At 38.3% G+C, this 27,147-nt stretch overlaps 2 protein-coding genes across 2 annotated transcripts in view; one reads left to right on the top strand and one right to left on the bottom strand.

Moving 5' to 3' along the window:
- Nucleotides 1-27,147, bottom strand: part of LOC137487940 (serine/threonine-protein kinase pim-2) — a 74,529-nt gene that overhangs the window by 18,931 nt on the left and 28,451 nt on the right. The window contains exon 4 of the transcript XR_015511783.1: nucleotides 8,537-8,974. The gene's annotated coding sequence lies outside the window, so the exon portion shown is untranslated. Of the gene's footprint in view, nucleotides 8,975-27,147 lie in introns of the transcript that reaches the window.
- On the top strand, nucleotides 534-26,752 carry LOC148679582 (uncharacterized). The gene is made up of 7 exons (XM_088651243.1): nucleotides 534-2,692; nucleotides 2,853-2,997; nucleotides 3,101-3,334; nucleotides 3,419-3,520; nucleotides 3,893-3,980; nucleotides 4,112-4,259; nucleotides 26,589-26,752. Exons 1-4 carry the CDS (start codon nucleotides 2,521-2,523, stop codon nucleotides 3,462-3,464), a joined length of 597 nt encoding a protein of 198 aa, XP_088507369.1. The 5' UTR covers nucleotides 534-2,520; the 3' UTR covers nucleotides 3,465-3,520; nucleotides 3,893-3,980; nucleotides 4,112-4,259; nucleotides 26,589-26,752.

Genomic DNA, 27,147 nt, shown 5'->3' on the forward strand with positions numbered 1-27,147 from the left:
CGTTGTCAGAAATGTCCTCCTATTCATAGCAGCCAATCAGGTAGTTGTTTGTTGCTGTTTCACATCCAACTGACTTGCCATTATAAGCTTACGTAAGACACTAGTGTATGAATAAATGAGTCACTGGTCTAGTGTAATTGGACCCCAGTGCTCTGTGTATAATTTATTTATTTATTTAATTTTTAATTTATTAATAAATTTTTTTTTTTTTTTTTTTTTTTTTTTATTGCTAACATCGAACTCTGAACTCTATAAGATTTCAAGGGCGATGTCACCATTTAGTAAAACTGTGAATGGAATGTTAGTAATTGGCTTTACTTTAATCCATGAATAACATTTGTTGGTATCTTAACTTCATTCACAAGCTTGTCTGGTCCAAATTCATTCATAAGACTTGCAACAGAGTCAAGAGAGGGCAGGACCTTCTCCAGAGAGCTTATTGGGTGGTGAAGCTTCTCCTTACAGCTATTGGCTTGAAGGAGAGCCAGTCAAGCGTGCCAAAGGTGAAAAGCCCGGCGGCCATTTTGTTGATCAAGTTCACCATTGTTTATGGCTTGAGCTGTTGCTTGCTGAACATTCCGGCAAACAAGCTGTTAGATGTTATGTATCAGTGGACGGGCAAGAGGCGAGTATCTTTAGTTAAAATCATTGTTTACACTAGTCTTGTTATTCAAAAGATTTATAAATGTTTTAGTCTAAATGTTTGGTAAAGTTATTTTGCAAAGCTTCCCTTCATGTGCATAGCATGTGCACCGCTAGGAAAAAGGTAATGGTTCAGTTTCATTGCAATGGCTTTGGAGTTTTTGGCTGTCATTTGCTGGAGAATAGGGTTGAAGACACAGCGGATGCATTGAGGTGGAAGGTTTGATGTTTGTTGAAGTCGTTGATGCAATTGTTGGAGTTGTTTTGAAGTAGCAGTTGTTGTTGCTGCAGTTGTTGTTGCTGCAGTTGTTGTTGCTGCTGTAGATTGTAGCTTGTAAATTATAGCTAGTAGCTTGTAGATTATAGCTGGTAATTTGTAGATGGTAGCTGGTAGATTGTAGCTGGTAGGTGATAGCTGGTAGGTGATAGCTTGTAGATGCTTTGGTTGTCCATGCTGGTTTAGAGTAGGTTCTTCAACGGAGCTAGCTACGGTGAAGCTGCTTCTTCAAAACGAAGATAGCAATGGAATAAACCCCAGGGTATTTATAGTAGTTTAGGAGTCATCTGATTGGATAGTAGTGAATTGGATAATGCGGGTCAGCTGCTAGCAATCATAAGCACGTGATCCTCTCGAAATTTGTTTATACATAAACTTCACTTAGTTAGTCCCGCTTAGATGTACACCTTTGAGTTAAGACAATCATCATTTCTAATTAGAGGTTAGGGCATTAATATAAATGTACCCGACTACTGGACTCTATAGTAACTTTGGTTTTCACCAAGCCCATGGTTTCCCATATGAACTTAATTTAGAATAATATTACCTTCAAACAAAGGTCGGGTACCCAATCTAGGTTAGTCGTGCAACACCTTGTTGACCTAGACGGAAGTTATCGCCCTTTCCACCTAAGTACACATGAATCAATATCAAGAGTCAGTCGGATCCCTAAAACACAATTAGTGTGCCCAATGCTCCATCTCAATTGGATTTTAGTCCGTCTACTGACCTGACGCAAGACGTGCGGAAACAAGGATACAGCGTAATCTACTTGAATTAATAATTACAGAGTGAGCAAAATATGGTCAAACATCACATTTTATTAGTCAGGTAAATGTATTATGCCAATTCAATCAGTCAATTCAAAAATGATCAATACAAAACATCAAATTATCAAAGATAAATCCAAGATGAAAAGATGCATACCTGACCTTTTACATAACGTGTAAATTTTACATAACCTGGAGCCTAGGCTCCATGTTATGGGCTGTTCTGGGTAGGCAGAATCGCGCTGAGTCTTTCTTAAACCTTACCTTAAATAATCCAAGAATTCCCTCAAGGAAGGGGGTGTGTGTGTATAACAAAAGGAAAAAGTCACACCCTTCACAGTGGTTCAAAAGAAGCCTGAAGTTATATATTTATTGTGTTGATTATGTCTGTTTCTGAGAGAATGAGACCATTGTACCAATCGCACTGAGACATTTCAAATGAAATCAAACATGATAGTTAAAGTCAGTTTGGTTAATCTAGAACATTCAAACATTGAAATGACCATATGTGTGAGCTGGGGGGATGAAGCTGAGTTTCAGCATACTCAGTTGCAAATGCAGCTGGAACTGGTTTTTCCCGCATTCCCCCCTGGTGGGTTGTGGAGTCCATTGGCCCTGTTTTCAGCACAGGACCACTACCTGACAGTGTCACTTCACTTTGTCAGAGAGGGTTCCATGAAAGAGAGGGTCCTACATACAAGGGCAGTATACACATCCCAGACAGGGGACATTTTAGCAGAAGAGATAAGAGATATTCTTGATGAATTTAATATAAAGGATAGAGTAGTTGCTGTGACAATGCAGCAAACATGGATGTAGCAGTAAAAAGAGATGAGTATTAAAAAAATTGGCTGCTTTGCTCACACTCTCAATATTGCTGCTCAGAAGCTTTCCACAATTACCTCAGTCTCACAGTGGGCAGGAAGGATCAGAGCAATGGTGGTGTGGCTGAAAAGATCCACCCTGGCTAAACCTATCCTTAAAGAGAAGCAGCATCTTCTCGGTAGGTAGAAATCAGAATAGATGAACCTTAGTGCAAAACTCTTTGGCCAAATAGTTAATAAAAATCCTTTGCTAAATCATGCAGTAAAATATTTCTGCAAATAAACAGCCACTTTGATAACCACACAAACACAAACATAAATTTCTCTTTCCCATTTTAGGTCTTCCAGAACATGCCGTCATCCTTGATGTGAAAACAAGGTGGAATAGCTTATTCCTCATGGTGGAGCGATTCCTAGAGCAGTTCTCTGCCTTCCAGGCCACCTCCATGGACCATCGTCTTAAGAAATTAATGGACAAGGACAGGTAAAAACTCTGTTCTCATTTTAAATGCTTATTCAATTTTCAGTGTAAACGATTTTGCTCATGAATCTATAGTCCAGCTAATGAATCTGATCATATTTTACAGACTGCAGAGAATTTCTGATGAGGATTTTAGAAAAGCAGAAGAGTTTGTCAAAATTACAAAGATACTTTACACTTCAACCCTCTGCGTCTCTGCTGAAAGGAGCCAAAACTTGGGTCAGATTCTGCCTATCTTAAATAAGCTCCAGCACCACTTCACAGTGAATAAAGAGGACTCCTCCTTCACAAAGACCATCAAGGACCCTATCTGGATTGACCTCTCAAAAAGATACCAGGGGTGCAGTGTAATCCTGCTGAATTTGCTCTTGTTTTCATTAGAATTATTCAGTGATTGACTCAGTGTTTTTGTCTTGAATATCAGATGGAGGAGGGCACAGCCTTGCATCCCAGATTCAAGTCAAAAGTGACAAATGAAGTGTGGACCAGACTGAAGGAGGAGCTAATGAAAAGGACCTTAGAACAGGTGTTACTTCATATTGGTAATATTCTACTTCACTTGAATTGTAGATCAATATGTGTTGTGGTAAATATTGACTTCTCATTAATTACAAATTATCAGACCAGAGGTTTTGAATATCAGAAAATAGACTTTATTCTCCATAATAAAGCCGAGAAAGAGCAGAGCAGACCCCAGAGCATTCTGAAGTCTCTCCTGGACACCTTCTAAAGTTTCAGTGTGTTTGTTACAATTTTTATACAGGATTATTTGACACACCCCTAAGTCTCTTTTTTTCATTTTGAGAAGAGAAAATTAACTGCTTTACACTTAGAAAATACTTCATACAGAGAGAATAGAAATCTTCTTCAGTGTGACCTAGTTTTTTATTGAATATAGACTCCGACTGAGCAGATAGAACAGGCATTTAGCAGGTAACCGAAATGACATCTCTGATGAAGACAGTGCATCTGCAACAACAGCACTAGTAAGAAAATATAAAGAAATCCTATTTTTTCCTATTTAATTTTATTTAATTCAGAAGAAAATTAACTTGTTTGAATTTATTTTTTATATAGTTTTATATTTGTCTTTATTTCTTTACTCATTTGTTAATAGAAGATTCCAAAGCTTTCTGCCTTGAGGAGCTGTTTGCTGTGGAGGACATGGCAATTGAAGCAAGAATGCAGACCAGCGTCAGCAGCACTACAGAGGAGATATAGAGATAATAAATAAGTACAGACTGCTTCCGTCTACACTGTCCTCAGTAAGTCCAGTAACCTGGTGGTGGGACATAAATGACACTCTGCCAATGCTTTCAGAATTGGCATCAAGGTATCTTTGCATGCAAGCATCATCCACAACCTCAGAGCGTACATTTTCCACTGCTGGGGACATTATCAGCCAGGAGCGGGCTTGTCTGTCTCCTGAAAAAGCAGACATGCTCGTTTTTCTGAAGAAAACTGTTGAGTAATTTCAGTTGATCCTAAAAGATTAGTTTACCAAAAAATGAAAATTCTGTCATTCAAGAGTTCACACTTAGCTGATGATTGATTATAAGCAAGTTTGGCATGCTGTCCCGGGAGAGAGCCCTGAGCTCGAAGGTTCTTGAGCCCTGGGCTCCCTCCCGTTTGGAGGAAGAGAGGGGAGCCTCGAGCTCAGGTAGATCTCGACAACTCCCCTTTTTATAATAGCTAAAGATTAAGATTGAAGGCTATTAAAAGATATGCTGCATTATTAGATTACCTGTATTGAAATTTAGATTTAACGATTAACTTGTTGTACATGTTTTTGAAATGTGGGAGGAAACCGGAGAACCCGGGGAAAACCCACGCAAGCACGGGAAGAACATGCAAACTACACACAGAAACGACCACCGGCCTGTTAAGGAACTAGAACCGGTGACGTTCTTGCTGTGAGGCGACAGTGCTAGTCACTGAGCCACCGTGCTGCCCTATGGAGGGAAAGGTGAAAAGGTAGGGGTGGAAGGGGGGATTCTTCAAATCGAAGATGACTGTAGTGAGAAAACCCTGGCTCTTTATAGTGGTTAGGAATGGCCTGATTGGTGGATCAAGCATGCTAATGCAGGACCAGCCGTGTTCAATCATAATCACGTGCTCCTCTCGAAATTAGTTTATGAATAAACTTCACTTCAAGAGTTCACACTTAGCTGATGATTGATTATAAGCAAGTTTGGCATGCTGTCCCGGGAGAGAGCCCTGAGCTCGAAGGTTCTTGAGCCCTGGGCTCCCTCCCGTTTGGAGGAAGAGAGGGGAGCCTCGAGCTCAGGTAGATCTCGACAACTCCCCAAAATGCTCCGCTCGGGACAGCAGCCGCGTATTTGAAGAACCCCCCAAAAGGCACAGGAGATTAATGCCATATCCGGCTGCTGAAAAGTGATACAGAAATAGCTTGGAGGAGCAACAGAGACTGGTGTGGGTGTAAAAATTAACTGAAGGTGCTTATGTATGACTATGTGTGCCCCCGGGTCCTGTTAATTGTAAGGACCAGCGGGAGAGTGAGTGGGGTAAGTGTAAAGGTTTAAAACATATGTGGTGAGTTTCGTAAAGGTTTAGTATAGTAGTGATGGAAAATGAAGCTGTAAGGTTCTGCGGAGCTGTAGCTGCAGATGAGAAGCGGTTAACTGATTAACCGCTTTGGCAGTCCAATGGGGAGTGTGTCAGTAATGGTATGGATAAATAGTGGTGTGCGTGAGCTCCGGTGGAGCGACACTGCTGCAGCAGTGGTGCAGGGGGGATGAAGCTCGGCTGAGCGTCTCTGCGACTGCAGAGGTGCGATGGTAGTCAGTACTAAGGGGAAGAATACGCTTCTGCAGCAGCGTTTTAACTGCTTTAGCAGTGCTGGGAGTGACAGAAGTGGTATAAGTGTAATGGAAGTGTGCATGAGCTCCAGCAGAGCGTCACTGCTGCAGCAGTGGTGCAGGGGATGTAAATGATGCTCGGCTGAGCGTCTCTGCTGCTGCAGAGGTGCAATGGAAGTCAGTATTTGTAAGGGAAATACGCCTCCGCAGGGACGTTTAACTGCTTTAGCAGTGCTGGAGAGTGTATCAGTATTGGGTTGCTAAATGAAAGTGTATATGCGCTCGCTGAGCGTCACTGCTGCGGCAGTGATGTGGAGGGGAGTGATGCTCGGCTGAGCGTCTCTGCGACTGCAGAGGTGCGGTGGTAGTCAGTCCTAAGGGGAAGAATACGCTTCTGCAGCAGCGTTTTAACTGCTTTAGCAGTGCTGGGAGTGACAGAAGTGGTATAAGTGTAATGGAAGTGTGCATGAGCTCCAGCAGAGCGTCACTGCTGCAGCAGTGGTGCAGGGGATGTAAATGATGCTCGGCTGAGCGTCTCTGCTGCTGCAGAGGTGCAATGGAAGTCAGTATCTGGAAGGTAAATACGCCTCCGCAGAGACGTTTAACTGCTTTGGCAGTGCTGGAGAGTGTATCAGTAGTGGATTGCTAAGTGGAAGTGTATATGCGCTCGCTAAGCGTCACTACTGCGGCAGTGATGTAGAGGGGAGTGATGCTCGGCTGAGCGTCTCTGCGGCTGCAGAGGTGCGGTGAAAGTCAGTTTCTAAAGGGAAGTGCGCTTTGGAGAGCTGATTAACAGCGGTGTAGCAGATAGGAATCGGGCACAGTAGAGCAACTCTGTGGCTGCAGGGGTGCATAGGTATTCAGAGTCTGGTGCATTATATGTGTGAAAGCAATACATGTTCCCGCTAAGCCTTTACAGCTGTATTATAGCGGGGAGTGTGGTGATGGAAAATAAATTGATACTACAATGCAATGTAATTGAGTGGAGCTGCTGTAAGGGTGTGATGGTGGTCAGTATGTAAGCAATACGAGTTCCCGCTAAGCCTTTATGGCTATATTGTTGCGGGGAGTGTGGTGATGGAAAATAAATTGATGCTACAATGCAATGTAATTAAGTGGAGCTGCTGTAGAGGTGTAATTGTAGTCAGTATGGAAGCAATACGAGTTCCCGCTACGCCTTTACGGCTGTATTATTGCGGCGGAGTGTGATAATGGTTAAATTTTTTTTTTTTTTTTTTTTTTTTTTTTTTTTTTTGAAAAGTGTACATGTGAGCTCTTAAAGAGCTTCACTGCTGTGGCAGTGGGAGCTTGGGGCTACCCCTGTGGGAGTCCGAGCTGCGGAGAATGAGTGCAAGTGAAATTGAAAAATTATGAAGAGGAAGAGAAGGGAAGTTTAATAAAATAAAAAGGAAAGTTTAGTAAAAATGAGTCCTATGCAACTAAGACAGAAAGTAGGAAGAACAGACAGAGTCGTGCTGCTTGGAAACTAGGTTGAAGTCTGCAACCGAGAATCAGCTGGGCTTCTCTGAGGAAATATTGGCTGAGGCAAATTGAGGATTTAGAGGTGTTAGAGGACCAATGACAGAGTTTATATCTGTTGTTGGAAGACTGTTCAGGCAGGGCGTCACTGCTGCAGCATTGGTGCAGGGGAAAAAATAATCTCAGCAGAGCTTCTCTGCAGTTACAGAAGTGCAATAAAATCAATGGTGCAGAGAATTAAGGCTAAACAGCCATCTCTGCAGTTGCAGCTCAGGCAAAGCTTAACTGTTGCAGCAGTGGTGCAGAGGGAGAATAAGGCTCGGCAAAGCGTCTCTGCAGTAGCAGAGGTGCAGTGGTACTCAGTATTAGCGCCTCACACGGAAATACTAAGTACTATTAGCAGTGATATTTAGAGATGAAAGTGATAAAGGGGCTCAGCTAGAGCGTCACTGCAGTTGCCGTGATGTTAATGGGGTGTATAGTTAAGTGGAGCACCTAAACAGTCGATATTAGTAAGTTTTGAGTGCTCCCGCAGGGACGTTAAATACTGCCTTTATTGATATGTAAAGATGAAGGTGAATAAGGCATATGCTAGAGGTTCACTGCGGTAGCAGTGGTGCTTTGGGTGTGCAACTCTGCGGAGCATTTCTGCGGCTGCAGTGGTGTAGTGGGCCAGTATGGAGGCAACTTGTGCTCCCGCAGAAGCATTTACTGCTGTATTAGTGCGGGGAGTGCAACGATAGTGGTATTTAGAAAATTTGTAAGTGTATGCAAGCTCATTTAGAACGTTCCTGTTGCAGCAACTGAAACTCAAGACAACCCCTGAATTGGTCGGAGCTGTGGTGAATGAAAGTGAATAGAAGTATAGGATAGTTTAAATTTGGAGAGAAAAAGTTAAAGCTAGAAAAACAGGGAAGGGCAGTGAAGGAGCTCCTATGTTAAATAGGAAGGGAAATAGGAAGGAAATGACAGAGTCATACTTCATACCCAATAATGCATGATGGTGGAAGTTGGCTGGAGATGATCGGCTGGGCTTCCCCGAGGTGTTATTGCTCTTCTGTGGTGTAAAAATGCTAAGAGGTTTAGAACCAGGGCCGGAGTGGGACACCTTTTCAGCTCTGGAGTTTCAAGCCTCAGACCAGCCCACCTCAGTTCACGACTGACTATATTAAAATAAGTAAATAAATATTTCCAAATCAGTTTCTAATGGCACTATCATTTTTATTTTTTATTTTTTATTTTTTATAATGAATAAAAAGGCTGTGGTCAAGTAAATGAATTAAAAAAGTGTCACTGCTGAGAGCAACAGATTCTGGAGCTAGGGACACCGGCCCTCGCGGCCAAAAAAAAAAAAACGGACCGGCCCACCGGGAATTCTCCCGGTCCTCCCGATTAGTCAATCCGGGCCTGTTTAGAACAGGTGTGTGGGGGAACGGATATCATCCTGCATCCCTTCATCCTGCGAAGATAGATCAGATATGGTTAGGTGTATCGTTGGATTGAAATGTCATACTTAGTTCAGAAGACTTAAATTAAAAAGGCTAGTGTGAATATGGCATCGAGGGTGTGGGCTATGTGAGTGGAAAAGTGTCATTTGCAAAGAGTGTAAATGTATTTAGAAATGGATGTGGAGTGTAATAGGTTGGATGAGGGTCAGCTTCTGCAACCAGCTGACGTGATCTCTGAAATGAGAAAAACAAGAGAGAATCAGAAATGACATTACAACATGGTACATGTATGGCAAACACAATGAATTATTTTAGCTGATAACCATGCGGGGCGTCTTAATAAGAGCATGGGCAACTAAGTGTGGAAGTGCCTTTGTTAATGCATGGTACGAAGCCTCATTGTCGCAACGAGCAAAGATAGTAGAGGTAGGCATTTGTCCCTCCTAAGGATAGCATATTAATTGGGAAATCTGCTCGTCTAGTGGTCCTGATGTACCTCTTGAAGACAGGGTAGGTGGAATTATAGTGGAGTTTAAACCCCTTGGTTTGTATCTAACGCAGAGTCAATTGATGAAACATCAGACATGTCAGAAATGTCCTCCTCTCATTCGTGGAAGTCAAAGCGGGAAGTTTGTTTCTTTGCTGTTTTCACATCTAACCAACTTGCCATTATAAGCTTATGGCTTATAAGTGTATGGACATGAGTCACTGGGGCATATTACGATTGGACTTCTATGCCTAATGGGTTGAATGTTTTTCAATAGCAGAGTAAACTTTTTAGAAGTTAAACTGCTATCAGATGTGGCTTTTTTTTTTTTTTTTTATTTTTTTTTTTTATTTTATTTTTATTTTTTTTACATTTTATAATTATTTATTTTCTTTATTATTTATTTATTTATTTATGTATTTATTTATTTATCATCTGCCAACATCAAACCCTGAACTTAAATTAATGTCACCATTTAGTAGTAATTGTGTAAATGTAATGATAATCATTCATGAGCTTGTCATGAGAGAGGGTGGGACCATCTCAAATTTGAGAGTTCATTGGATGGTGACGCTTCTCCTTTCAGCTATTGGCTCGAAGGAGTGTCAATCAAAGTTGCAGAAAAAGGCTGGCGGCCATTTTGTTTGCCAGAGAACTAGTGTTATGATTGGAGACGCTACTCTATTGAATGCACCACAGCGACTAGTTTGGAGGATTAACATGGATGTTTATCAATGTATGCATAAGTTGTGGACTGATGTTTTAAGGATTGGATTGTCTAGAACCTTGATTGAGAGGTGAGTCATTCTATTCACGCTAGAATCATCCTTTAAAGATGGATGTTTAATCTTAGTTGTAGTTTGTGAGGCTTCCCCTTAAAAAGTGTCATGTATGTTACCGCTGGTGCACCCCTAGAAGAGAGTTCAGCTTGGATCGCAGGCATCGAGAGTTTAGGCAAAGTTCATGGATGGTGATCGAGTTTTTACTGTGATCTTGTTGGAGAATTGGGTTGAAGACACAGAGATTGCATTGTGTGAGGCAATTGAAGTAGAAGGTTGAGAAGTTGTAGCTGGAGAAGTTGTTGTTGTTGGAGAAGTTGTAGCTGGAGAAGTTGTTGTTGTTGGAGAAGTTGTAGCTGGAGAAGTTGTTGTTGTTGGAGAAGTTGTAGCTGGAGAAGTTGTTGTTGTTGGAGAAGTTGTAGCTGGAGAAGTTGTTGTTGTTGGAGAAGTTGTAGCTGGAGAAGTTGTTGTTGTTGGAGAAGTTGTAGCTGGAGAAGTTGTTGTTGTTGGAGAAGTTGTAGTTGTTGGAGAAGTTGTAGCTGGAGAAGTTGTTGTTGTTGGAGAAGTTGATGTAGCTGGAGAAGTTGTTGTTGATGTAGCTGGAGAAGTTGTTGTTGTTGTTGTTGGAGAAGTTGATGTAGCTGGAGAAGTTGTTGTTGATGTAGCTGGAGAAGTTGTTGTAGCTGGAGAAGTTGATGTAGCTGGAGAAGTTGATGTAGCTGGAGAAGTTGATGTAGCTGGAGAAGTTGATGTAGCTGGAGAAGTTGATGTAGCAGTAGCAGTAGCAGTAGCAGTAGCAGTAGCAGTAGCAGTAGCAGTAGCAGTAGCAGTAGCAGTTGATGCAGAGCAGTGTATTCTTCAAATCGAAGATGACTGTAGTGAGAAAACCCTGGCTCTTTATAGTGGTTAGGAATGGCCTGATTGGTGGATCAAGCATGCTAATGCAGGACCAGCCGTGTTCAATCATAATCACGTGCTCCTCTCGAAATTAGTTTATGAATAAACTTCACTTAATTACCCTAATGTTGTTCCAAACCCATAAGATCTTTGTTTATCTTCAGAACACAAATAAAGATAATTTGGACTTAATCCAAGAGCTTTCTGATCCTCCCATAGATTTACTGGATAAGCATTTATCAATGCCCAGAAAGGAACCAAAAACATAATGTGGCGAGTAGGGTTGGGCATCGTTTGGGTCAGTGGTTCTCAAACTGTGGTACGCGTACCACTAGTGGTACGCGGGCTTCCTCCTAGTGGTACGCGGAGGAATCGCTAAATAATGAAAGAAACAATAACACTTTTAATCCTTTAATGCGTAATATAACATCGATGTGATCAGCATTGGCTGTTTTGTGAAGCGTACGATCACAACGCTGTGCTTAGAGTGTTTATTTTAGTGCATTGTGTCATAAGCTGCTAAAAATCAGTTTCCGAAATTTAAGAATTGATTCAGAAGCGTGATTTGACTGACATGAAAAGTGGCCAATCACAGTCGACCTTGTCTAGTTGCGTGAAACGTAAGGGCGGGACAAAGGCTTTCTGTGTTGCAGAGACAGAAAAAACAACTTAAAAACAAATGTTTTGTTGGAATTATACTTCTCGGATGTTTTCACTACAGAGATGTCTAGCAGAGTAATTAAACCGTGGACATATTTCCTGCCTATTTGATGATCTTCATACACGTTTCGCTCTCCGACAGCCAGTCGACTCGCCTCTGACCTGTCACTCCTCTATACAGTCTGAATGGCGGCGCGGGAATGAAGGTATTGCGCAATTACTCATTTCTGCAAATGCGGCGAGTGCTTTATTTCAACACGAGAGCGCATTCATGTACACAAATCGCTAAAACAGATATGCGAGCTCTTAAATAGGCTTTTTTCAAATTAACTGCAAGTCCTCTCATGATCGCCTGTGTGCTCAGATTGAATACAATCGCGATCTTTCCACTATTAAAGTATACATTATTTATCTTTGCTCCTTAACTAAATTTAGTCAAAAGTATTCAAAGTTATCAAATATTTAGAAATAGATTGATACATGATCGATGACAATGCTAATGGTCTTCTTATTTGGCTGTGTTGTGAAGTGAAACTTACTTTTAGCAAAGGTGGAACATTTTTTATTTCTTTACGACAAAATAATTATGCTGGAAATGTTTCTGGATGAGGTATTTGTGTGATTTATACATTTAGGTGTATTCTGATCTGTCCTAAAGCATTACAGGTCAAAGCAATCCATTGTTAGCCTACTTATTGTTTATTTATCAACATTTACAAAAGGCTCTTAAAGCACTGCTTTGATAAATGTAGTGTCGTCATATTTCAAATACCTCAAGTAAAATGAAGTCATTTGTTTTATTTTTTTACTGACAGTGTACTTGTATTTTTTACGTTTCTATTTTAGATTAAGATCAAGTGTAAAATAAAATCTACATGTGATGTACAGCTATTTAAGAAACAAATTTGCCATATTGTAAAGAAAAATAGTGTAAAATATGTAAATAAAAGGCTAAATTTAAATCTTTTTACCATATACTTTAACTTAACCTTTCAACGCTTAAAAATATATAGTTTTAAAAATGGGCAAAAAGTGTCTCTATGGCCTTAAATATTATTTGGTAGTTTTACCAGTGCTATTGAAAAAGATTAATTGTCATGAAAGGAAAAATTGACTATACTTCCTTTGTTAGTGCAAATTATACATGTAGCTTAGGGATGTAAGCAATCAAACCATTAAATCAGGTTTACACTTAAAAAAAAATGTGATTTCATAATGAAAATCAGATTTTTTTTTTAAAAGTAACCAACTAGTACTTTTTAAAAGAGTAATTTGTACTTTTACCTAATATTAGTATTATTTACTAAAATTTGTGTTATTTTAGCAGTGTAATAGTATTTTTACTTGAGTACAAAAAAGATTTCACAAGCACTTAGTGCAGGTTTATTATTATTATTATATATGATTAATAAATATTATTATTAATGGTTTTTATGTGTATCTATTCCTATGCAATGTTTTATGTGTTGCTGAGAATACATTTCAGGTCTTCAATACATAGCATGTCAGTCTTGAAAAAAAAATAGGTGCTGGAATTGATTTTCATTAGGCTGTGCCGGTATGAACCCTGTCATGTACATTTAACATTTATTTCAAGATTTGTCTGAAAGTGTAGGAATGTGACATATAGCCTATATTTATAAGGTCCAAGCAGCATTTCCAGCTTTTGATGAATAGGCTACTATGAATACTTTAGATTTAAGTACAGCAGTTTTCTTTTTACTTTTTAAGAACAGCACCATTTTTTTTATGAACTTTTAAAAGCACATTTTAACTAAAACTTTTTTTTTTATCTGCAAGCACAGTTAATGTTCAGACTATTTCAAATGTTTAAAGTGACTGACAATGATACATATTCTTACTAATAGGAAGTAATCTGCATCGTTTTAAAACTGTGCACACCTGTAGCTGCTTAATTAGGCTTACAACGCTATTTTTTAATACTGGTTAAAAATAGCGTCGTAAGGTGGTACTTGGAGAGACGATTTTTTTCTAAGGTGGTACTTGGTGAAAAAAGTTTGAGAACCACTGGTTTGGGTTTTTTCGATACCGGTGCCTAATCGATACTTTTAAAACGATACCGGTGCCAAAACGGTGCCTGAATCGATACTTTTTAGCCCCAAAATGATGGTGGATGACTCTACAAAATAATTTTATTTGACAAAATATTTTTAAAAATAATTTTAACAGAACAATATGATTACAGTTTAAAGTAAACATAAATTCATACTGTATTACATTAATACATTTCCTTTGATCATTTGTTGGTGAGCATGAATTTAAGATTTGCATTATGAAATTACATTAGCTTACTATTAACCTGTGGGGGCGGGCAGGGGCCACGTACTTTTAGGAGCACATTTTAACATATATATCACAAAATACTTAACATTATTCATAGTCATTTTTGTTCATGCATCACTCTGCAGTCTTCATAAACAAGATAATTAAATAACTTAAACTCAAAATAATCTTCCTTGTTTATTTATTTGACAAGTAACGTTATACGGGTGTTGGAGAACACATTTCTAGCATTCAAGTACATCAAGGCACATTGCTGCACCTGTAAACTTTAACAGGCCTACAGCTGAAGTCGATTTATTTTGCCCTCCCATTCATTTACAATAATGTTTCTGAAAGTGTTTTCACTGTTTCCTAAAAAATAATTATTCTGGAGTAATAATAAGTGCTATTTTTTATTGTTTATTTCGTGCATTAATAATGACCTAAACACATTGAATGACAGTAAAAAGGAGCAATTTTACTCAATAAATGCGTTAAAAATATCAACTGATTTATATATAGTCAATCAAATGAACTTAAAACGATAAAAAACTGCAACAAACATTTATTTAGGCCCGAACTACAAAACCAAATGTAAAACAATTTTAGTATCAGTTTTGCTTAAGTTGCACGCTAGTGTTGCAGGAGAGGGGAGTGGTCGGTTTAAGACTAGCTATTTACGGGAGTTGTAGTCCATAGCGAAGTGTATTGTGGGTAGTGTAGTTCGACACGCATGCTGGATGATGTGAGCTCGCTGTGTGCTGTGCTGTGCTGCTGAAACTGAGGAAGAAAGTTTTACTCGGCTTTGTTTTATGTTCACTCAAGTTATTCCACCCGAGAGCTGTTCATAACTAGATAGAATAGACATAGAGATAGATTGATCTCTGCAGCAGCTGCCGGAGAGCTGCGCGCTGCAGACGCAGCTGGTGTGAAAGGCAAACGGCTGTGTGCTGCTTCTGCTCTCCATACGCGCTGCTCATGCGCTACTTTCGCTTGTGGTGTGAAACAGGCGTAACGTCCTTGCTGCAGCACCAAAATTAGGCACTGAAATTCATACGCTGATTTAATAATGGTACGTATCGGTTACCTAGCAGGTTTCGGTACCCAATCCTAGTGGCGAGTATGCTGATGCCACGTCGCCTTGGTCCCGGATTCACCCCAGCTGTCACTTCATCAGCACGGATCGATCCCTGCTGGAGCTCATCAGCAGACACTCGTATAAGCCATCCCCAAACACAAGGAAGACGAGCTTCATTTCACTCAATAGCCGCATTTCCACTATCGGGCCAGTGCGAGCCAGGGCTTTAATCGGGCCGGGCCGGGCCGGGCCAATAGCCCGGGAGGTTGAGAAATGAGACCGAAATCATGTCGCGTTTCCACTGTCGGGCTAGTAGCTCATGTCGTAAATATTGACTTCTCATCAATTACAAATTATCAGACCAGAGGTTTTGAATATCAGAAAATAGACTTTATTCTCCATAATAAAGCCGAGAAAGAGCAGAGCAGACCCAGAGCATTCTGAAGTCTCTGTGTTGCTCCTGTGCAGGCATACTCATCTTACACAGACATATCACTGTATTTTTAACACAGGCCGGCATGTTTGCTGCAAACACTACATACATTTTGTGAAGAGAAAATTAACTGCTTTACACTTAGAAAATACTTCATACAGAGAGAATAAAATCTTCTTCAATCCCTCCTCTTAAGACTTTAGTCTTAATATTATTGTCTTTTAACCCCAAAGTGCAATTTCATAATCCAGTTCTCTTAATTACCTCTATCTAGTGACTGATATTAGCCACATAGCTGTTATCAATTGACTAGATTATGCCACTGTACTTTGACAGAAGTCCAGCCAAACATCTCCCCTTTCTTTTTTGATTTGAAGGAAGTAAAAGACTGTACTCTCTTTTTCTCTTAACACATCAAAGACAACAATGTTTTAAGCATAAGTATTCAGTTGGTTCAGTGCTAGCTGCTAGTTTTCACACTCATGTAGAATATACTGAAGTGATATTATATATAGGTACCATGAAAGCGATATGCAAACAAAATCAATATGCAAACGTAAAAAGCATCAAATGTTGATCTTGATCTTTCCTCATCCTTGTTTCTCTTCTTCTGAGCTATCAGCATCTTCACTTGACTTTAATAGATGTTTATGGAGATGTGTGGTTGAGAGTCTGAGTTCTGGAATCTGCAGTTGTGCATTCATCATCCCTTGATTTGTGACACTTCTGTATGTGGTATTCAGGCACATTATTAGAATCACTCTTTTCTTTGCTCTGATAAACTCTTGCTTCCACACGTGGCATTTAGTAGTTAAGAGCTTTGGAATATTCAGGCTCCTCTGTTTCCAGTCAGCTTTCCTTTGCTGGAGTTGTTCCCTTTCGCTCCTTTGAGGCATTGGTACCTCATCAATGGCATCCCCTTTGGCAGCTGTTGGATTTGCCCTCATCCAGATATGGTCCTTTCCTCCTGAGCTCTCCAGAGCATCCACAGATAGACTCGATCAGCTGGACCAATTGGACCTTATATCTCTGCTCTCTCACATGGCTCCTTTCTGGTTTCCTGCACAGATATCGCTTTGCACATGGCAATTATTTGTTTCTTCATAAAAGTCCTTACTATATCAGACATCTTTGCAAACCATTCCAAGAGGTTATGTGCATGGTTATATGTGAGATTATATGCCAGGTTTTATGCAAAGTTTCATGTGGTTTCTTGCAAGGGTCATGCGGTTTCTTGCAAGGTTTCTTTCAAGGGTCGACCCAATAGCAGTTCATGCGATGCGGTGTTAGATGCTTGTTTCTGTCAGTTTCCATGCCATCACTCACCAATGCACTTGTAAACACATTAATCCCATTAAGTTTATTATTTTCAAATATTTCATTGAGCGTTGGTCTTGATGGATCATCTTCATCTCTTTCAGCCATTTCTGGTAACTGAGCATAATACAATTATTCTCTCTTTTGCTTTATTCATAATTTTTCATACTTCTTTAGATGTTTTTATTTATTGATCATTCATTAACTTCATGAATGCAAACCCATTATGAACTTATTTCTGAAGGCATTTCAAAATTTAGGAAAGACTTCTCTTGTCACAGATGTAATAACTGTTCCTGCTTCATAATTTGCTTCTAGTATTACTCCAATCATCTACTCATCATAGTTTCTTAACAGTGCTTGTTTACAGAATAATTCTCTATCTAGTCAACACCAAAAACAGTCATCATCTCACTGTTTGGAGCAATGGTCTCCACTCAAGTCTTTTAATTGAACTAGAGCTCTGTGAAGCTGTAGATAATTCAATCATCCACATATTGTGACAGTGTCCATACTATGATCTTCTCCCTTATTATAACCCTTTATGCATTCTGGTGTATACAGTATATGCTATTCACCAAGCTACACAAGTACAAACAAGTTTCTACCCTCCTCTGGTAGTTACCTAAAATAAACTCAATAGAAACCAAACCACTTGAAATATTTATCATCCAAAAGAACATATCTTTACATACAATATTAACTTCAGCTGGAAAATCTTTTCTTATTGATTTTCTTAAATCATAACCTAAACATTAAGCCTCTTTTATCTGTCTTGATTAACCATTTATTTTAACTATCAAATTAACTTCAATTAAATATTATTAGTTACTTATAATTTATTACTACTTTAAATTTAAATAGAAATGTCTAGGACAGATTGCATATTACATTATCTAGATGTTTCTATTAGTGCTCCTATTTTTACACAAACTTTTCAATAGTGTTTAATACCTATTTCAGCATTTAGTGGTTTTCTTTATGGGCAAATCTACATCTGATTTAATTTTAACCCTGACTATGCTGGCTGATTTTATCTGCATCTCAGTCCTGTAATGACAATCATTTAGTTGGAATTTGACACTTCTTTCTTTTACTAATCAATTTTCAGAGCTATATATTAATTCCTTTTTCGTCCTAATTTATGGTACTGTCTTTTGGCTAACATTTATTTCTTAAGGCATTCTCATTAAACTAGTTGTTCATACAATTTTGATGCACTTTTTTATCAGCTGACTAAAACTTACTGTATGTTTTGTAAATTTCTCTTTGCTCTGTTTAACTATTATTCCTTAATATTTTCTTTCAAATTATTTTTCACATATGTTTTCATGTGAAACAATATCTTTTTCTTAAACACTTTTCTCTTTCAATTTTTCTTATAGTAATTTAGAACTGTTACTTTTTGACCTTATCATGTCCTATGAATTCATTAAAATTGTTGTTTCAATCTTCTCTTTAACTATAAATAATTTTTCTAGATTTGAATTTTTCCAGTTTTCAATATCCAATCTTGATTTAGGTCATTCACAATAATATTATGCTTAGATATTATTGCCTTATCAAAAGCTTTTTCTTTTTCTTTAGTTAGTCTGCTGCATTGTAATTTATCATTCTATGTTTAAGGAACTTTATGATTAAACCAATTGAAACTTAAACCTAAATTATTTAACATTCATCATACTATATTATTTAACAATACACATTTAAAGTTTCATCTTAAAATGTAGCTTTTTCAGTCCTCAGTAAATCCTGAGTATGCAGTGCCTGCATCACTGCTGTAGCATGTCACAAGTGTCAACAGCCATTTTGCTCATTGTGTTTTTCAAACACCTTTCCATTTGCCAGTGTACTCAGAGATGTCTGGTAGGTACAAGACTACAGTCCCCCAAAGTTCATCCCTATGTCCTCTTAATTAATATATATAGAATTTAGCTCATGACTTAATAAAATATATATATATATATTTTTTTTTTCCATTTTTTCATTCATCAAATAAAGACTCCTTTTGTAGTTTAACAACTTATTTTCTCTAATTATTTTTCATTCTCAATCATTTTTATCATATGTAAATATGCTTAATTTTCTATTTGTTAAATGTTCTTATAATTAATTTCTTTGGCTTCAGATTGTGCTTCACTTATTTTTCCTAATCTTATTCTAGTGTTTCCTCACTAGTTACATTACATCTTACACTATTTTAATTTCTCTAACATTTCCATACCTGTTTTAATTCAACAGTACTATATGGTGGCCTAATGTCTAATATACCTGTTCAAAATCCTTACTGCAATAGCTTCAAGTTCATAGTACTATTTTAACTCCCCATGTTTGTTTACTTTAAGCATTTTTCCTATCTGAAATGCAATTTTTAATTCTCAATTACCTTTTAAGTACATAAAATATTAACTATATAATTTTTGAACTCACTATTATGTTCTTTCATTTCTCCTCAGTGTCTATGCTTTACATCTGACTCACTGCTTTTACTACAAATAGCTGTTGGCTCAGATGACAGCCTGTAGCTGACTTTAAAACAGATGACAACAGTCAACTTACTCCACAACAATTTTTTATTGCACTTAAACATAATTTTATCTTTTAAAGCCAAATCTTGTTTTCTTCAAAATGTTGCTGTTTTTTCTAATTTTTATCTTATATTACTTTATAATATATATTTTTAAACATCTTCTCTTTTAATTCTATTAAACAATGTTTGGACTTCTTTTTTCTCCATTTTCCTATGCTTCTTTTCCTTTTCAAAAATTAGCATTTTTGTCTCTTAGATTTTCCTAATTCATTTTTTTAAGCTTATTTTCCTTAAACATTTGATCATTAACTCTTCAATTAATCAATATTCATTAAAGTTTTTTCTTCTAATTCTTTATTTACTCAAATTATTAACTTATCTTTTTTTTTACTGATTTAGTAAATTTATTTCCTGATCAATATAACTATTAATCTCCATATGTAATTATTTCCATGCTTCAATTTTTTTATTTCTTAATATTTATTAGTATAGCTTCTAGTTGCATTTTTATTAACACTTTTTATTTATTAAATCTTATTCTATCATGTATATTTTCTTATTTCATTTATCTTATTACATTACTTTATATTTCTATTTATTTAATACCTTATAATATATCTTTACTCTTTAGCTTCTATCTGTCCTGTGAAACTTTTGTTCTTAAAATAGACAGATTCTTACCACTCCTGAAGCAGACCTTCTTCCAGACTGTCGACATGTCAGGAATTTCAGTCCCCTCTCTGCCTATAGTTCATACTTAAAAACACTTCAAACACACAGAGATTATTCAGAAAAATGTTTAACTCGTATATTCTTGTTTTTTAGTCTGTGTCTTTCAAATGCAATATGATCTCAATTAATTTTATGAGGCTTAAACCTCCTCTGTATCACAATCTCTTCCCTCAACTGCATCACTCTCTATCTTATTGTTCATAAAATCACACAACATATGCAATCCTTCTTTTATATTATAATATAAAACGATAATTCTTTTAAACTCACTCTTATTGCAAACATACTTCTAAACACAATCATACTTCTCACTCGTCCTAACCTCATCTCTTACACTGTGTAACCTGAACCTCACCTCTATTCTAGTCTCTCTAGATCAGGGGTCGGCAACCCGCGGCTCTAGAGCCGCATGCGGCTCTTTAGCGCTGCCCTAGTGGCTCCCTGGAACTTTTTCAAAAAATGTTTGAAAATGGAAAACGATGAGGGAGGAAAATATATTTTTTGTTTTAATATGGTTTCTATAGGAGGACAAACAATCTTAACGTTTTCCGATGCTGTAAAAGTGTGTAGAATATTTAATTTCAACATTTCTGTCAACGAAGATTTGCGTCATAGCCTGCGACACACGTTTCTATCAGCAGGGCGGGATGCCAGGCAGGTAGCTGTTGTAAACAAACCGGCGGCTGTGTGATGAGCCATGGAGTGCAAGCTGTCTTTGCCAAAGAGGTACAGCGGGGCACGCTTTCTCATTTTCCCTCCCTGAGAGAATTCTAAGAAGCCCATCCCGATCACTCACTCAACGGTGATTATTTACAAGGTGCGATCGTTGATATGCAAACCCCTAACCCCAACCGTCATTGGGGGAAAAGCAAATCGTGCTAAATTGTACGAATTAGATCGTACGAATTCATACGAATTAGCCACTAAATGAAAAAGTTACGAATTGCCGTGAGATTGTGTTGGTTGAGCACATTCCCAGGAATGACTCGAGCTGATCTTGAAATGGAAATGGCAGACTGCGTTTTATTGCACTGTTTGTTGCCCAGATAAGGGGCACGTTGTGCACGTTAATTTTGATGTTGTTTTTTGAAATCCTCAAAATAAAAAAAAAACATTAAAGAGCCCATATTATACATGAAATAGGGTCATATCCTGGTTGTAAGGGTCTCCAACAACAGTCTAATATGCATGCAAGGTCAAAAAACACTTTCATGGTCTTATAATCTGCATTTATTTTTACCTAATTATCCCAGCGACTCCTGTATGAATCGTCCAGTGATTCATTTGTTCCCAAACCCCTCCTTAGCGCGAAGCTAATCTGCTCTGATTGGACCGATGACAGTCTGTCGCGATTGGTCGACTGCCTTCAGTCAGAGAGGGAAATGGCCAATAGCTAATCAGCAATTTAAAAAGTAATCACAGTTCATACACGCTCGATAGTGTAGACGTGGAGTTTAGCTGCCACACTATGGCGAGTGGATAGTGCCACGGATAACCGAACGAAGGAGACAGTCGTGTACTCGCCATACCACACACACACAAAAACACACACACACCTCCGGATGACAACGCTCCCGCTTCCGCCCGCACCCGCCAGGTTTTAGCCTGAGAACCCGCTCCGTTTTCTGCCCGCCGCCAAAAAATCACCCAGTATACAGTCCAGACAGCCAAGCTGTCAGTATAAACACACACACACACACACACACACACACACACCACAAAGCTCGTTCGTTCGTTCGCTCTCTCTCTCTCTCTCTCTCTCTCTCTCTCTCTCTCTCTCTCTCGCTCGCTCTTTCTCATACGCGCGCGTGCGCACTAACACACACACAAGCACCACGCAGACTCTCTCTTTCTAATTCGCATAGCAATATCCGTGATATTGCTAGACAGCCCACTCCCGTCCCAAATTAAACCCGTTACCGACCGCTCCCGCGATTAATTCGGAAATTTATTCCCGCGGCTGTCCCCGCGCCAGATTTCTGCGGCGCGGGAATAAATTTCCGAATAAATCGCGGGAGCAGAACTCTAGCACGGAGCTCCATTAACAAACAGCACGCGTCGCGTTTTTAACGTGACTTTGCACGCGATAAGATAAAATATCCAGTTAACCTGATACAGTACACGCGATTACAAGTAACAAATCACAACTAAATACATTTGCAAGCTAGAGTCAACGAGGCAACAACTTTAACCGCACGTACTTACACTTGAGAAATGGAAGAAACCCATCCTGACGTCCATCAGTTACTCTTTACTGATCCTTCCTTTAACAAACTCAGATGAAGTATTCTTTGTAGCATGTGGCTTCCAGAAGTTTCCAACTGCTTGGTTATAATGCTGATGTTTCATCTTTGGGTAGAGACTCAATATAATGTCCATCTGCAGTGTGACTTCAATCGACCGGCATGTTTGTGTGCGTGTTGTTTGTGGGTGTGCGTGTGTTTGTGGGTGTGTGTGTGTGTGTGTCTGGGTTTCTGCGTCAGAGGGCGGGGCCTCAGGTTTGAAATCTCCCGGGTTTGCGCGTGCACGTGAATAACTTGGCTTCGTTCGTACGTCATGGCGAAACACCTAATGAGTCGGTATCAAGGCGACTCGTTTGAAGCACTATGAGTCGACTCTTTTATAGATGAATCAACCGTTTTAAACACTGTATTCTTACAGATTTAAGCCTTAGCTGGATACTTCACTTCACTTAGAGCTGTGTTACACACTACATGGAGGGGAATTTTCAAAAACCCATAATATGGGCTCTTTAAAAAATTTAATTTTTTTTCTTTATTTCTTTATTGCATTTCTTTAATTTCTTAAAAGCAAAACATAATGCAATAATATTGTAATGAAGTTAAACTTGAACATTAAACATAATTCATTAATATTGTAATGAAGTTAAACTTGAACATTAAACATAATTCATTAATATTGTAATGAAGTTAAACTTGAACATTAAACATAATTCATTAATATTGTAATGAAGTTAAACTTGAACATTAAACATAATTCATTAATATTGTAATGAAGTTAAACTTGATAATTAATCATAATGCATTTATATTGTAATGAAGTTAAACATGATCATTAAACAATTCATTAATATTGTAATGAAGTTAAACTTGAACATTAAACATAATTCATTAATATACTGTAATTAAGTTAAACTTGAGACGGCATTGTACAACAGAGTAGTCACGTGGCGCGTCATTCTCTACAGGATGCACTGCAGGGAAATGAACATTTAATCATGAAGGCTCAGTATGTATTTGTAGCCAACGAAGTCATTTTTATAGTAGGCTAATATAGCTAATATAAATACATACAGCATGTGTTGCCATCATTATAAGGCTTATAAAAGGCTTTTAATTTTTTGCGGCTCCAGACATATTTGTTTTTGTTTTTTTTGGTCCAATATGGCTCTTTCAACATTTTGGGTTGCCGACCCCTGCTCTAGATCAAAGGTGATAGCTTCTAAGCACCCCAGCAACACAGACAAATACACAAATACTTACAATTACATAAATACACCTCACTCCTCTTGAGTGACCTGTCCGAGCAGCCTCTAACCTTAGAGCTATAACCACAGAATTCTCCACTACACTCCTCTTGAGTGACCTGTTACTTCTGCTCCCGTCTTTACTGTTCTTCAGTAAAAATAGCATTTCACAGGATTCTTGCCTTTTTTCCCCCAGCCTCCTGAATAATAATATTTATTATTATTAAAACAGAACGGGTACTCCGAGGTCTTTGCGCGCTTCTCTCTACTTTATTAATCTGCTTTAATCTCTTAACTGTCACCACACTTTAAGAACTTCCTTTTAAAACTTAAAAATGCTCTAGGCATAATCTTCATCATTAAAAAATTTCCCAAACATGAGTAACAGTTACTAGTTAACGTTTATCCTATCCGTCAAGGCCCTCTTAGGAAAACACAGATCATTTGCATGCAAATTGTTATTTTCTTCTGGTATTCAAAACCCCTTTGTTTTCCTTTTATATCTTTACTTTTACTTTTTTAGTTTTACTTGTAGTTCTTTATAGCTGGAGAAACAGTTCAAGTGACTTTTTACCGTTACAAGCAGGTCCTTGGTAGAAAAAACACAAACGTATAAGCGAAAATTGCTTACCGTTTTTAATCGTGGCCACATATTTGTGTTTTTCCTCCAAGCCTCAGCATGTCCAGTGTCACCCGTCTATCTCTTTCCAGCCGCACGTGCGGGCGCCATTTGTCGTAAATATTGACTTCTCATCAATTACAAATTATCAGACCAGAGGTTTTCAATATCAGAAAATAGACTTTATTCTCCATAATAAAGCCGAGAAAGAGCAGAGCAGACCCCAGAGCATTCTGAAGTCTCTCCTGGACACCTTCCAAAGTCTCTCCTGCTCCTTCTCCTTTATTTATGTTTTTGACACACCCCTAAGTCTCTTTTTAACTCTTGACCATTTTTGAATAGGTTTTTAGTCTAAGGGGTCCTGCTATTCTTGGCTCTCAGCCCACTAGCTCATGTCAACAGAGATGTTACAGGTCTATGTCAGTAAATTATAGATGCAACTTATGCAAAGGAACTAAGTGTTTACATACATTGTTATGATAGGATAATAACTTGATAATATGTTACTCATTCTAACTTCTGACACATATAGCTTCATAGAAGTATTTAACATAAATAATCAGTGCTTTACATATTCAGTTATTCTACACAATCAGTCACTCAGCCTTCTCCTAGTGTTGCTCCTGTGCAGGCATACTCATCTTACACAGACATATCACTGTATTTTTAACACAGGCTGGCATGTTTGCTGCAAACACTACATACATTTTGTGAAGAGAAAATTAACTGCTTTACACTTAGAAAATACTTCATACAGAGAGAATAAAATCTTCTTCACTCACAGCGCGTCACGCAAACACCGCCCACAGAACGTCCCCGAATCAAACGTCACACAACCCGCCCACTTCAGTGGGAATCAGGACAGGCAGATAAAGCACACCATAGAATTATCACGAAACGAAACCATTAAAATGAAGACAACCGAAACAAACAAATGACACGTTACTGTACAGCATTACATGAAATGTCTATACGCACAGACCTGTGTATTTCCATTCATTACATTTTAGTCGCCGACCGACTGTTGGCATTGTGCATCGAGTGCTCTCGCCATTAACGGAGGGACCCAACACAGAGAGCGCACACATCCATAATATAAAGCCACAGAAATTCTCGTTTATAACTCGATATGGCATGTATTTTATAACATCCTCGTTTTGATAGACATCGTGTTAAGTGTTTCCGGCACAAGAGCGAGTAGCCTAATAAAATATAGCCATATTTGTTGCGCTCGGCAGCTATTCACTAAAGCTCTTCATTTAAAGTTTCATTTATAAATTTAACCACATCATATAAAAACATAAACAGTTGTTTGAGGATATAGAACACATTTTGTGTTTGGACTTTCCCCCGATGCGTTTAAAGCAGCGAGCGCTGCGCAGGACTGAGTGACAGAAAAAAAGGTAGGAAAGATTCTGCTTTCACTCACCCAAATAATGCTCTGTTTGCGCGATTTGATTAATATCATCGCAACCAAATACTTTATAAATAACATTTCAAACCTTCTCCGGTGTTAATTGTTTTTAGAAAATATCGAAAATCTTTTTTTTCAGACAGGTCTTTGTAAAATGAAAGTTAGGATATAAGTGGCTTTAAAACGGTTTGATTTATGTATTGTATATAGGCTACCTACATATAGCTAGCTTTTGTTTATTTTAAATTGGTTTATTTATTTAATACGATTTATATACATATATATATATATATATATATATATATATATATATATATATATATATATATATATATATATATATATATATATATATCCGATATTTGTAATTCTTTAAATTATATTTCAATATAGCTTAGGCTATTTTATCTAGATATGACACTATATTGTTTAAAGTCTATGAAAGTGGGCATGTAATTTGTTAAGTTTTATGTCTTTCTGTTGTATTTATATTGTGTATTATCTCCAAAATAAATACAGAAAAAAGCCGCTCGCGGCATAACAGAGCTGTGAAGGAGCGCTCTTGCCCGGTCTCACACACACATACAGGCATTTAAACGCGCACAAACAAACATTTTACCCTTGACAAAAACTCTGGAAAACCTTTACTGTCTGCTGTGTCTTTAATATGGTGTAAAGATTATTATGCGTTATTGAAACATAAAGGAGAACGCAGCAAAGAACGTCACTATAAATTTAAACTACTTTATTATTTTATGCAGCAGCCTTACATTTAAAAGGGAAACATAAGGGTGATCATACGCAAAAAGACCCCAGACTGTAAGGCTAGATGTTTTCTTTCCCTTATTTCTTTATTTGTTTGGCGCATGTGCTCATGTGCAACCAGAAAACTGCCCGCCTCTCCTTTCACTCCGCCCGAAGCCCCAGCTGGCCCTCCTTGGCCCAAGGTATTTGGCGGGCCTAATAAGGCCGGCCGCTGGCCCCAAGAAAGCCCCGCTTTGGCCCGATTAGGCCCCGGAAATGACAGTGGAAACGCGACTGGTCTTGGCTCGCTCGCTTTAGGCGCGATAGTGGAAACGCAGCTAATGACTCCCTGTGCTAATGTCTGTGTCTCTCTGTCTCTCCTCTCTAGCGGACTCCAGCAGTTGACCGATCCTTCACCAGAACTCTCACTCAAACTCACATTCTCCCTGGAGCACCAGAGCACCTATCCACTGAAGAGCACCATATTCATCTCATTTCACGTACTTCACTATATAAATAAATCACCCTCCGGAGACCTGTTTGTAACACCAACGCTTTGTGTATGTGTTTTTCCTCTGACTCGCCACAATAGTCAAAATAAGTTCATGTGGCATAAGTTGTTCAATTATAATTATATGAAGCTAAACAAAAATAACTTTATTCAACGATTTATCTATGGGAGGATTAGAAAGCTCTTGGATTAAATGCAAAATATCTTCATTTGTAGATAATTAATGACAGAATTTCAGTTTTTGGGTGAACTAAACCTTTAAGCAGCTGTAAGCCTCACAAATACGTAAAATTAATTGACTGAAAACTGCTTGAACTTTATTAAAACTGTTTGCACTAATATATTGTGTTAACTACACAGAGGCATGCAGCAGTGGCAACGTCAAAAGAAAGCTTCCCCTAAATCGAGACTAAAGGTTACTTTCTTTGGGGAAGCA

Source organism: Danio rerio, chromosome 16 (genome assembly GCF_052040795.2).
Source record: "Danio rerio strain M-AB ecotype USA chromosome 16, GRCz13ab, whole genome shotgun sequence".
In the NCBI taxonomy this organism is placed as follows: Eukaryota; Metazoa; Chordata; class Actinopteri; order Cypriniformes; family Danionidae; genus Danio; species Danio rerio.

What these genes read in the sequence shown, in the direction of transcription:
- LOC148679582 (XM_088651243.1), top strand. Translation starts at nt 2,521, where the DNA reads ATGAGTATTAAAAAAATTGGCTGCTTTGCTCACACTCTCAATATTGCT. An exon ending in AAATTAATGGACAAGGACAG is followed by an intron (nt 2,998 to 3,100) that starts GTAAAAACTCTG and finishes CATATTTTACAG; the next exon opens with ACTGCAGAGAATTTCTGATG. An exon ending in CTCTCAAAAAGATACCAGGG is followed by an intron (nt 3,335 to 3,418) that starts GTGCAGTGTAAT and finishes CTTGAATATCAG; the next exon opens with ATGGAGGAGGGCACAGCCTT.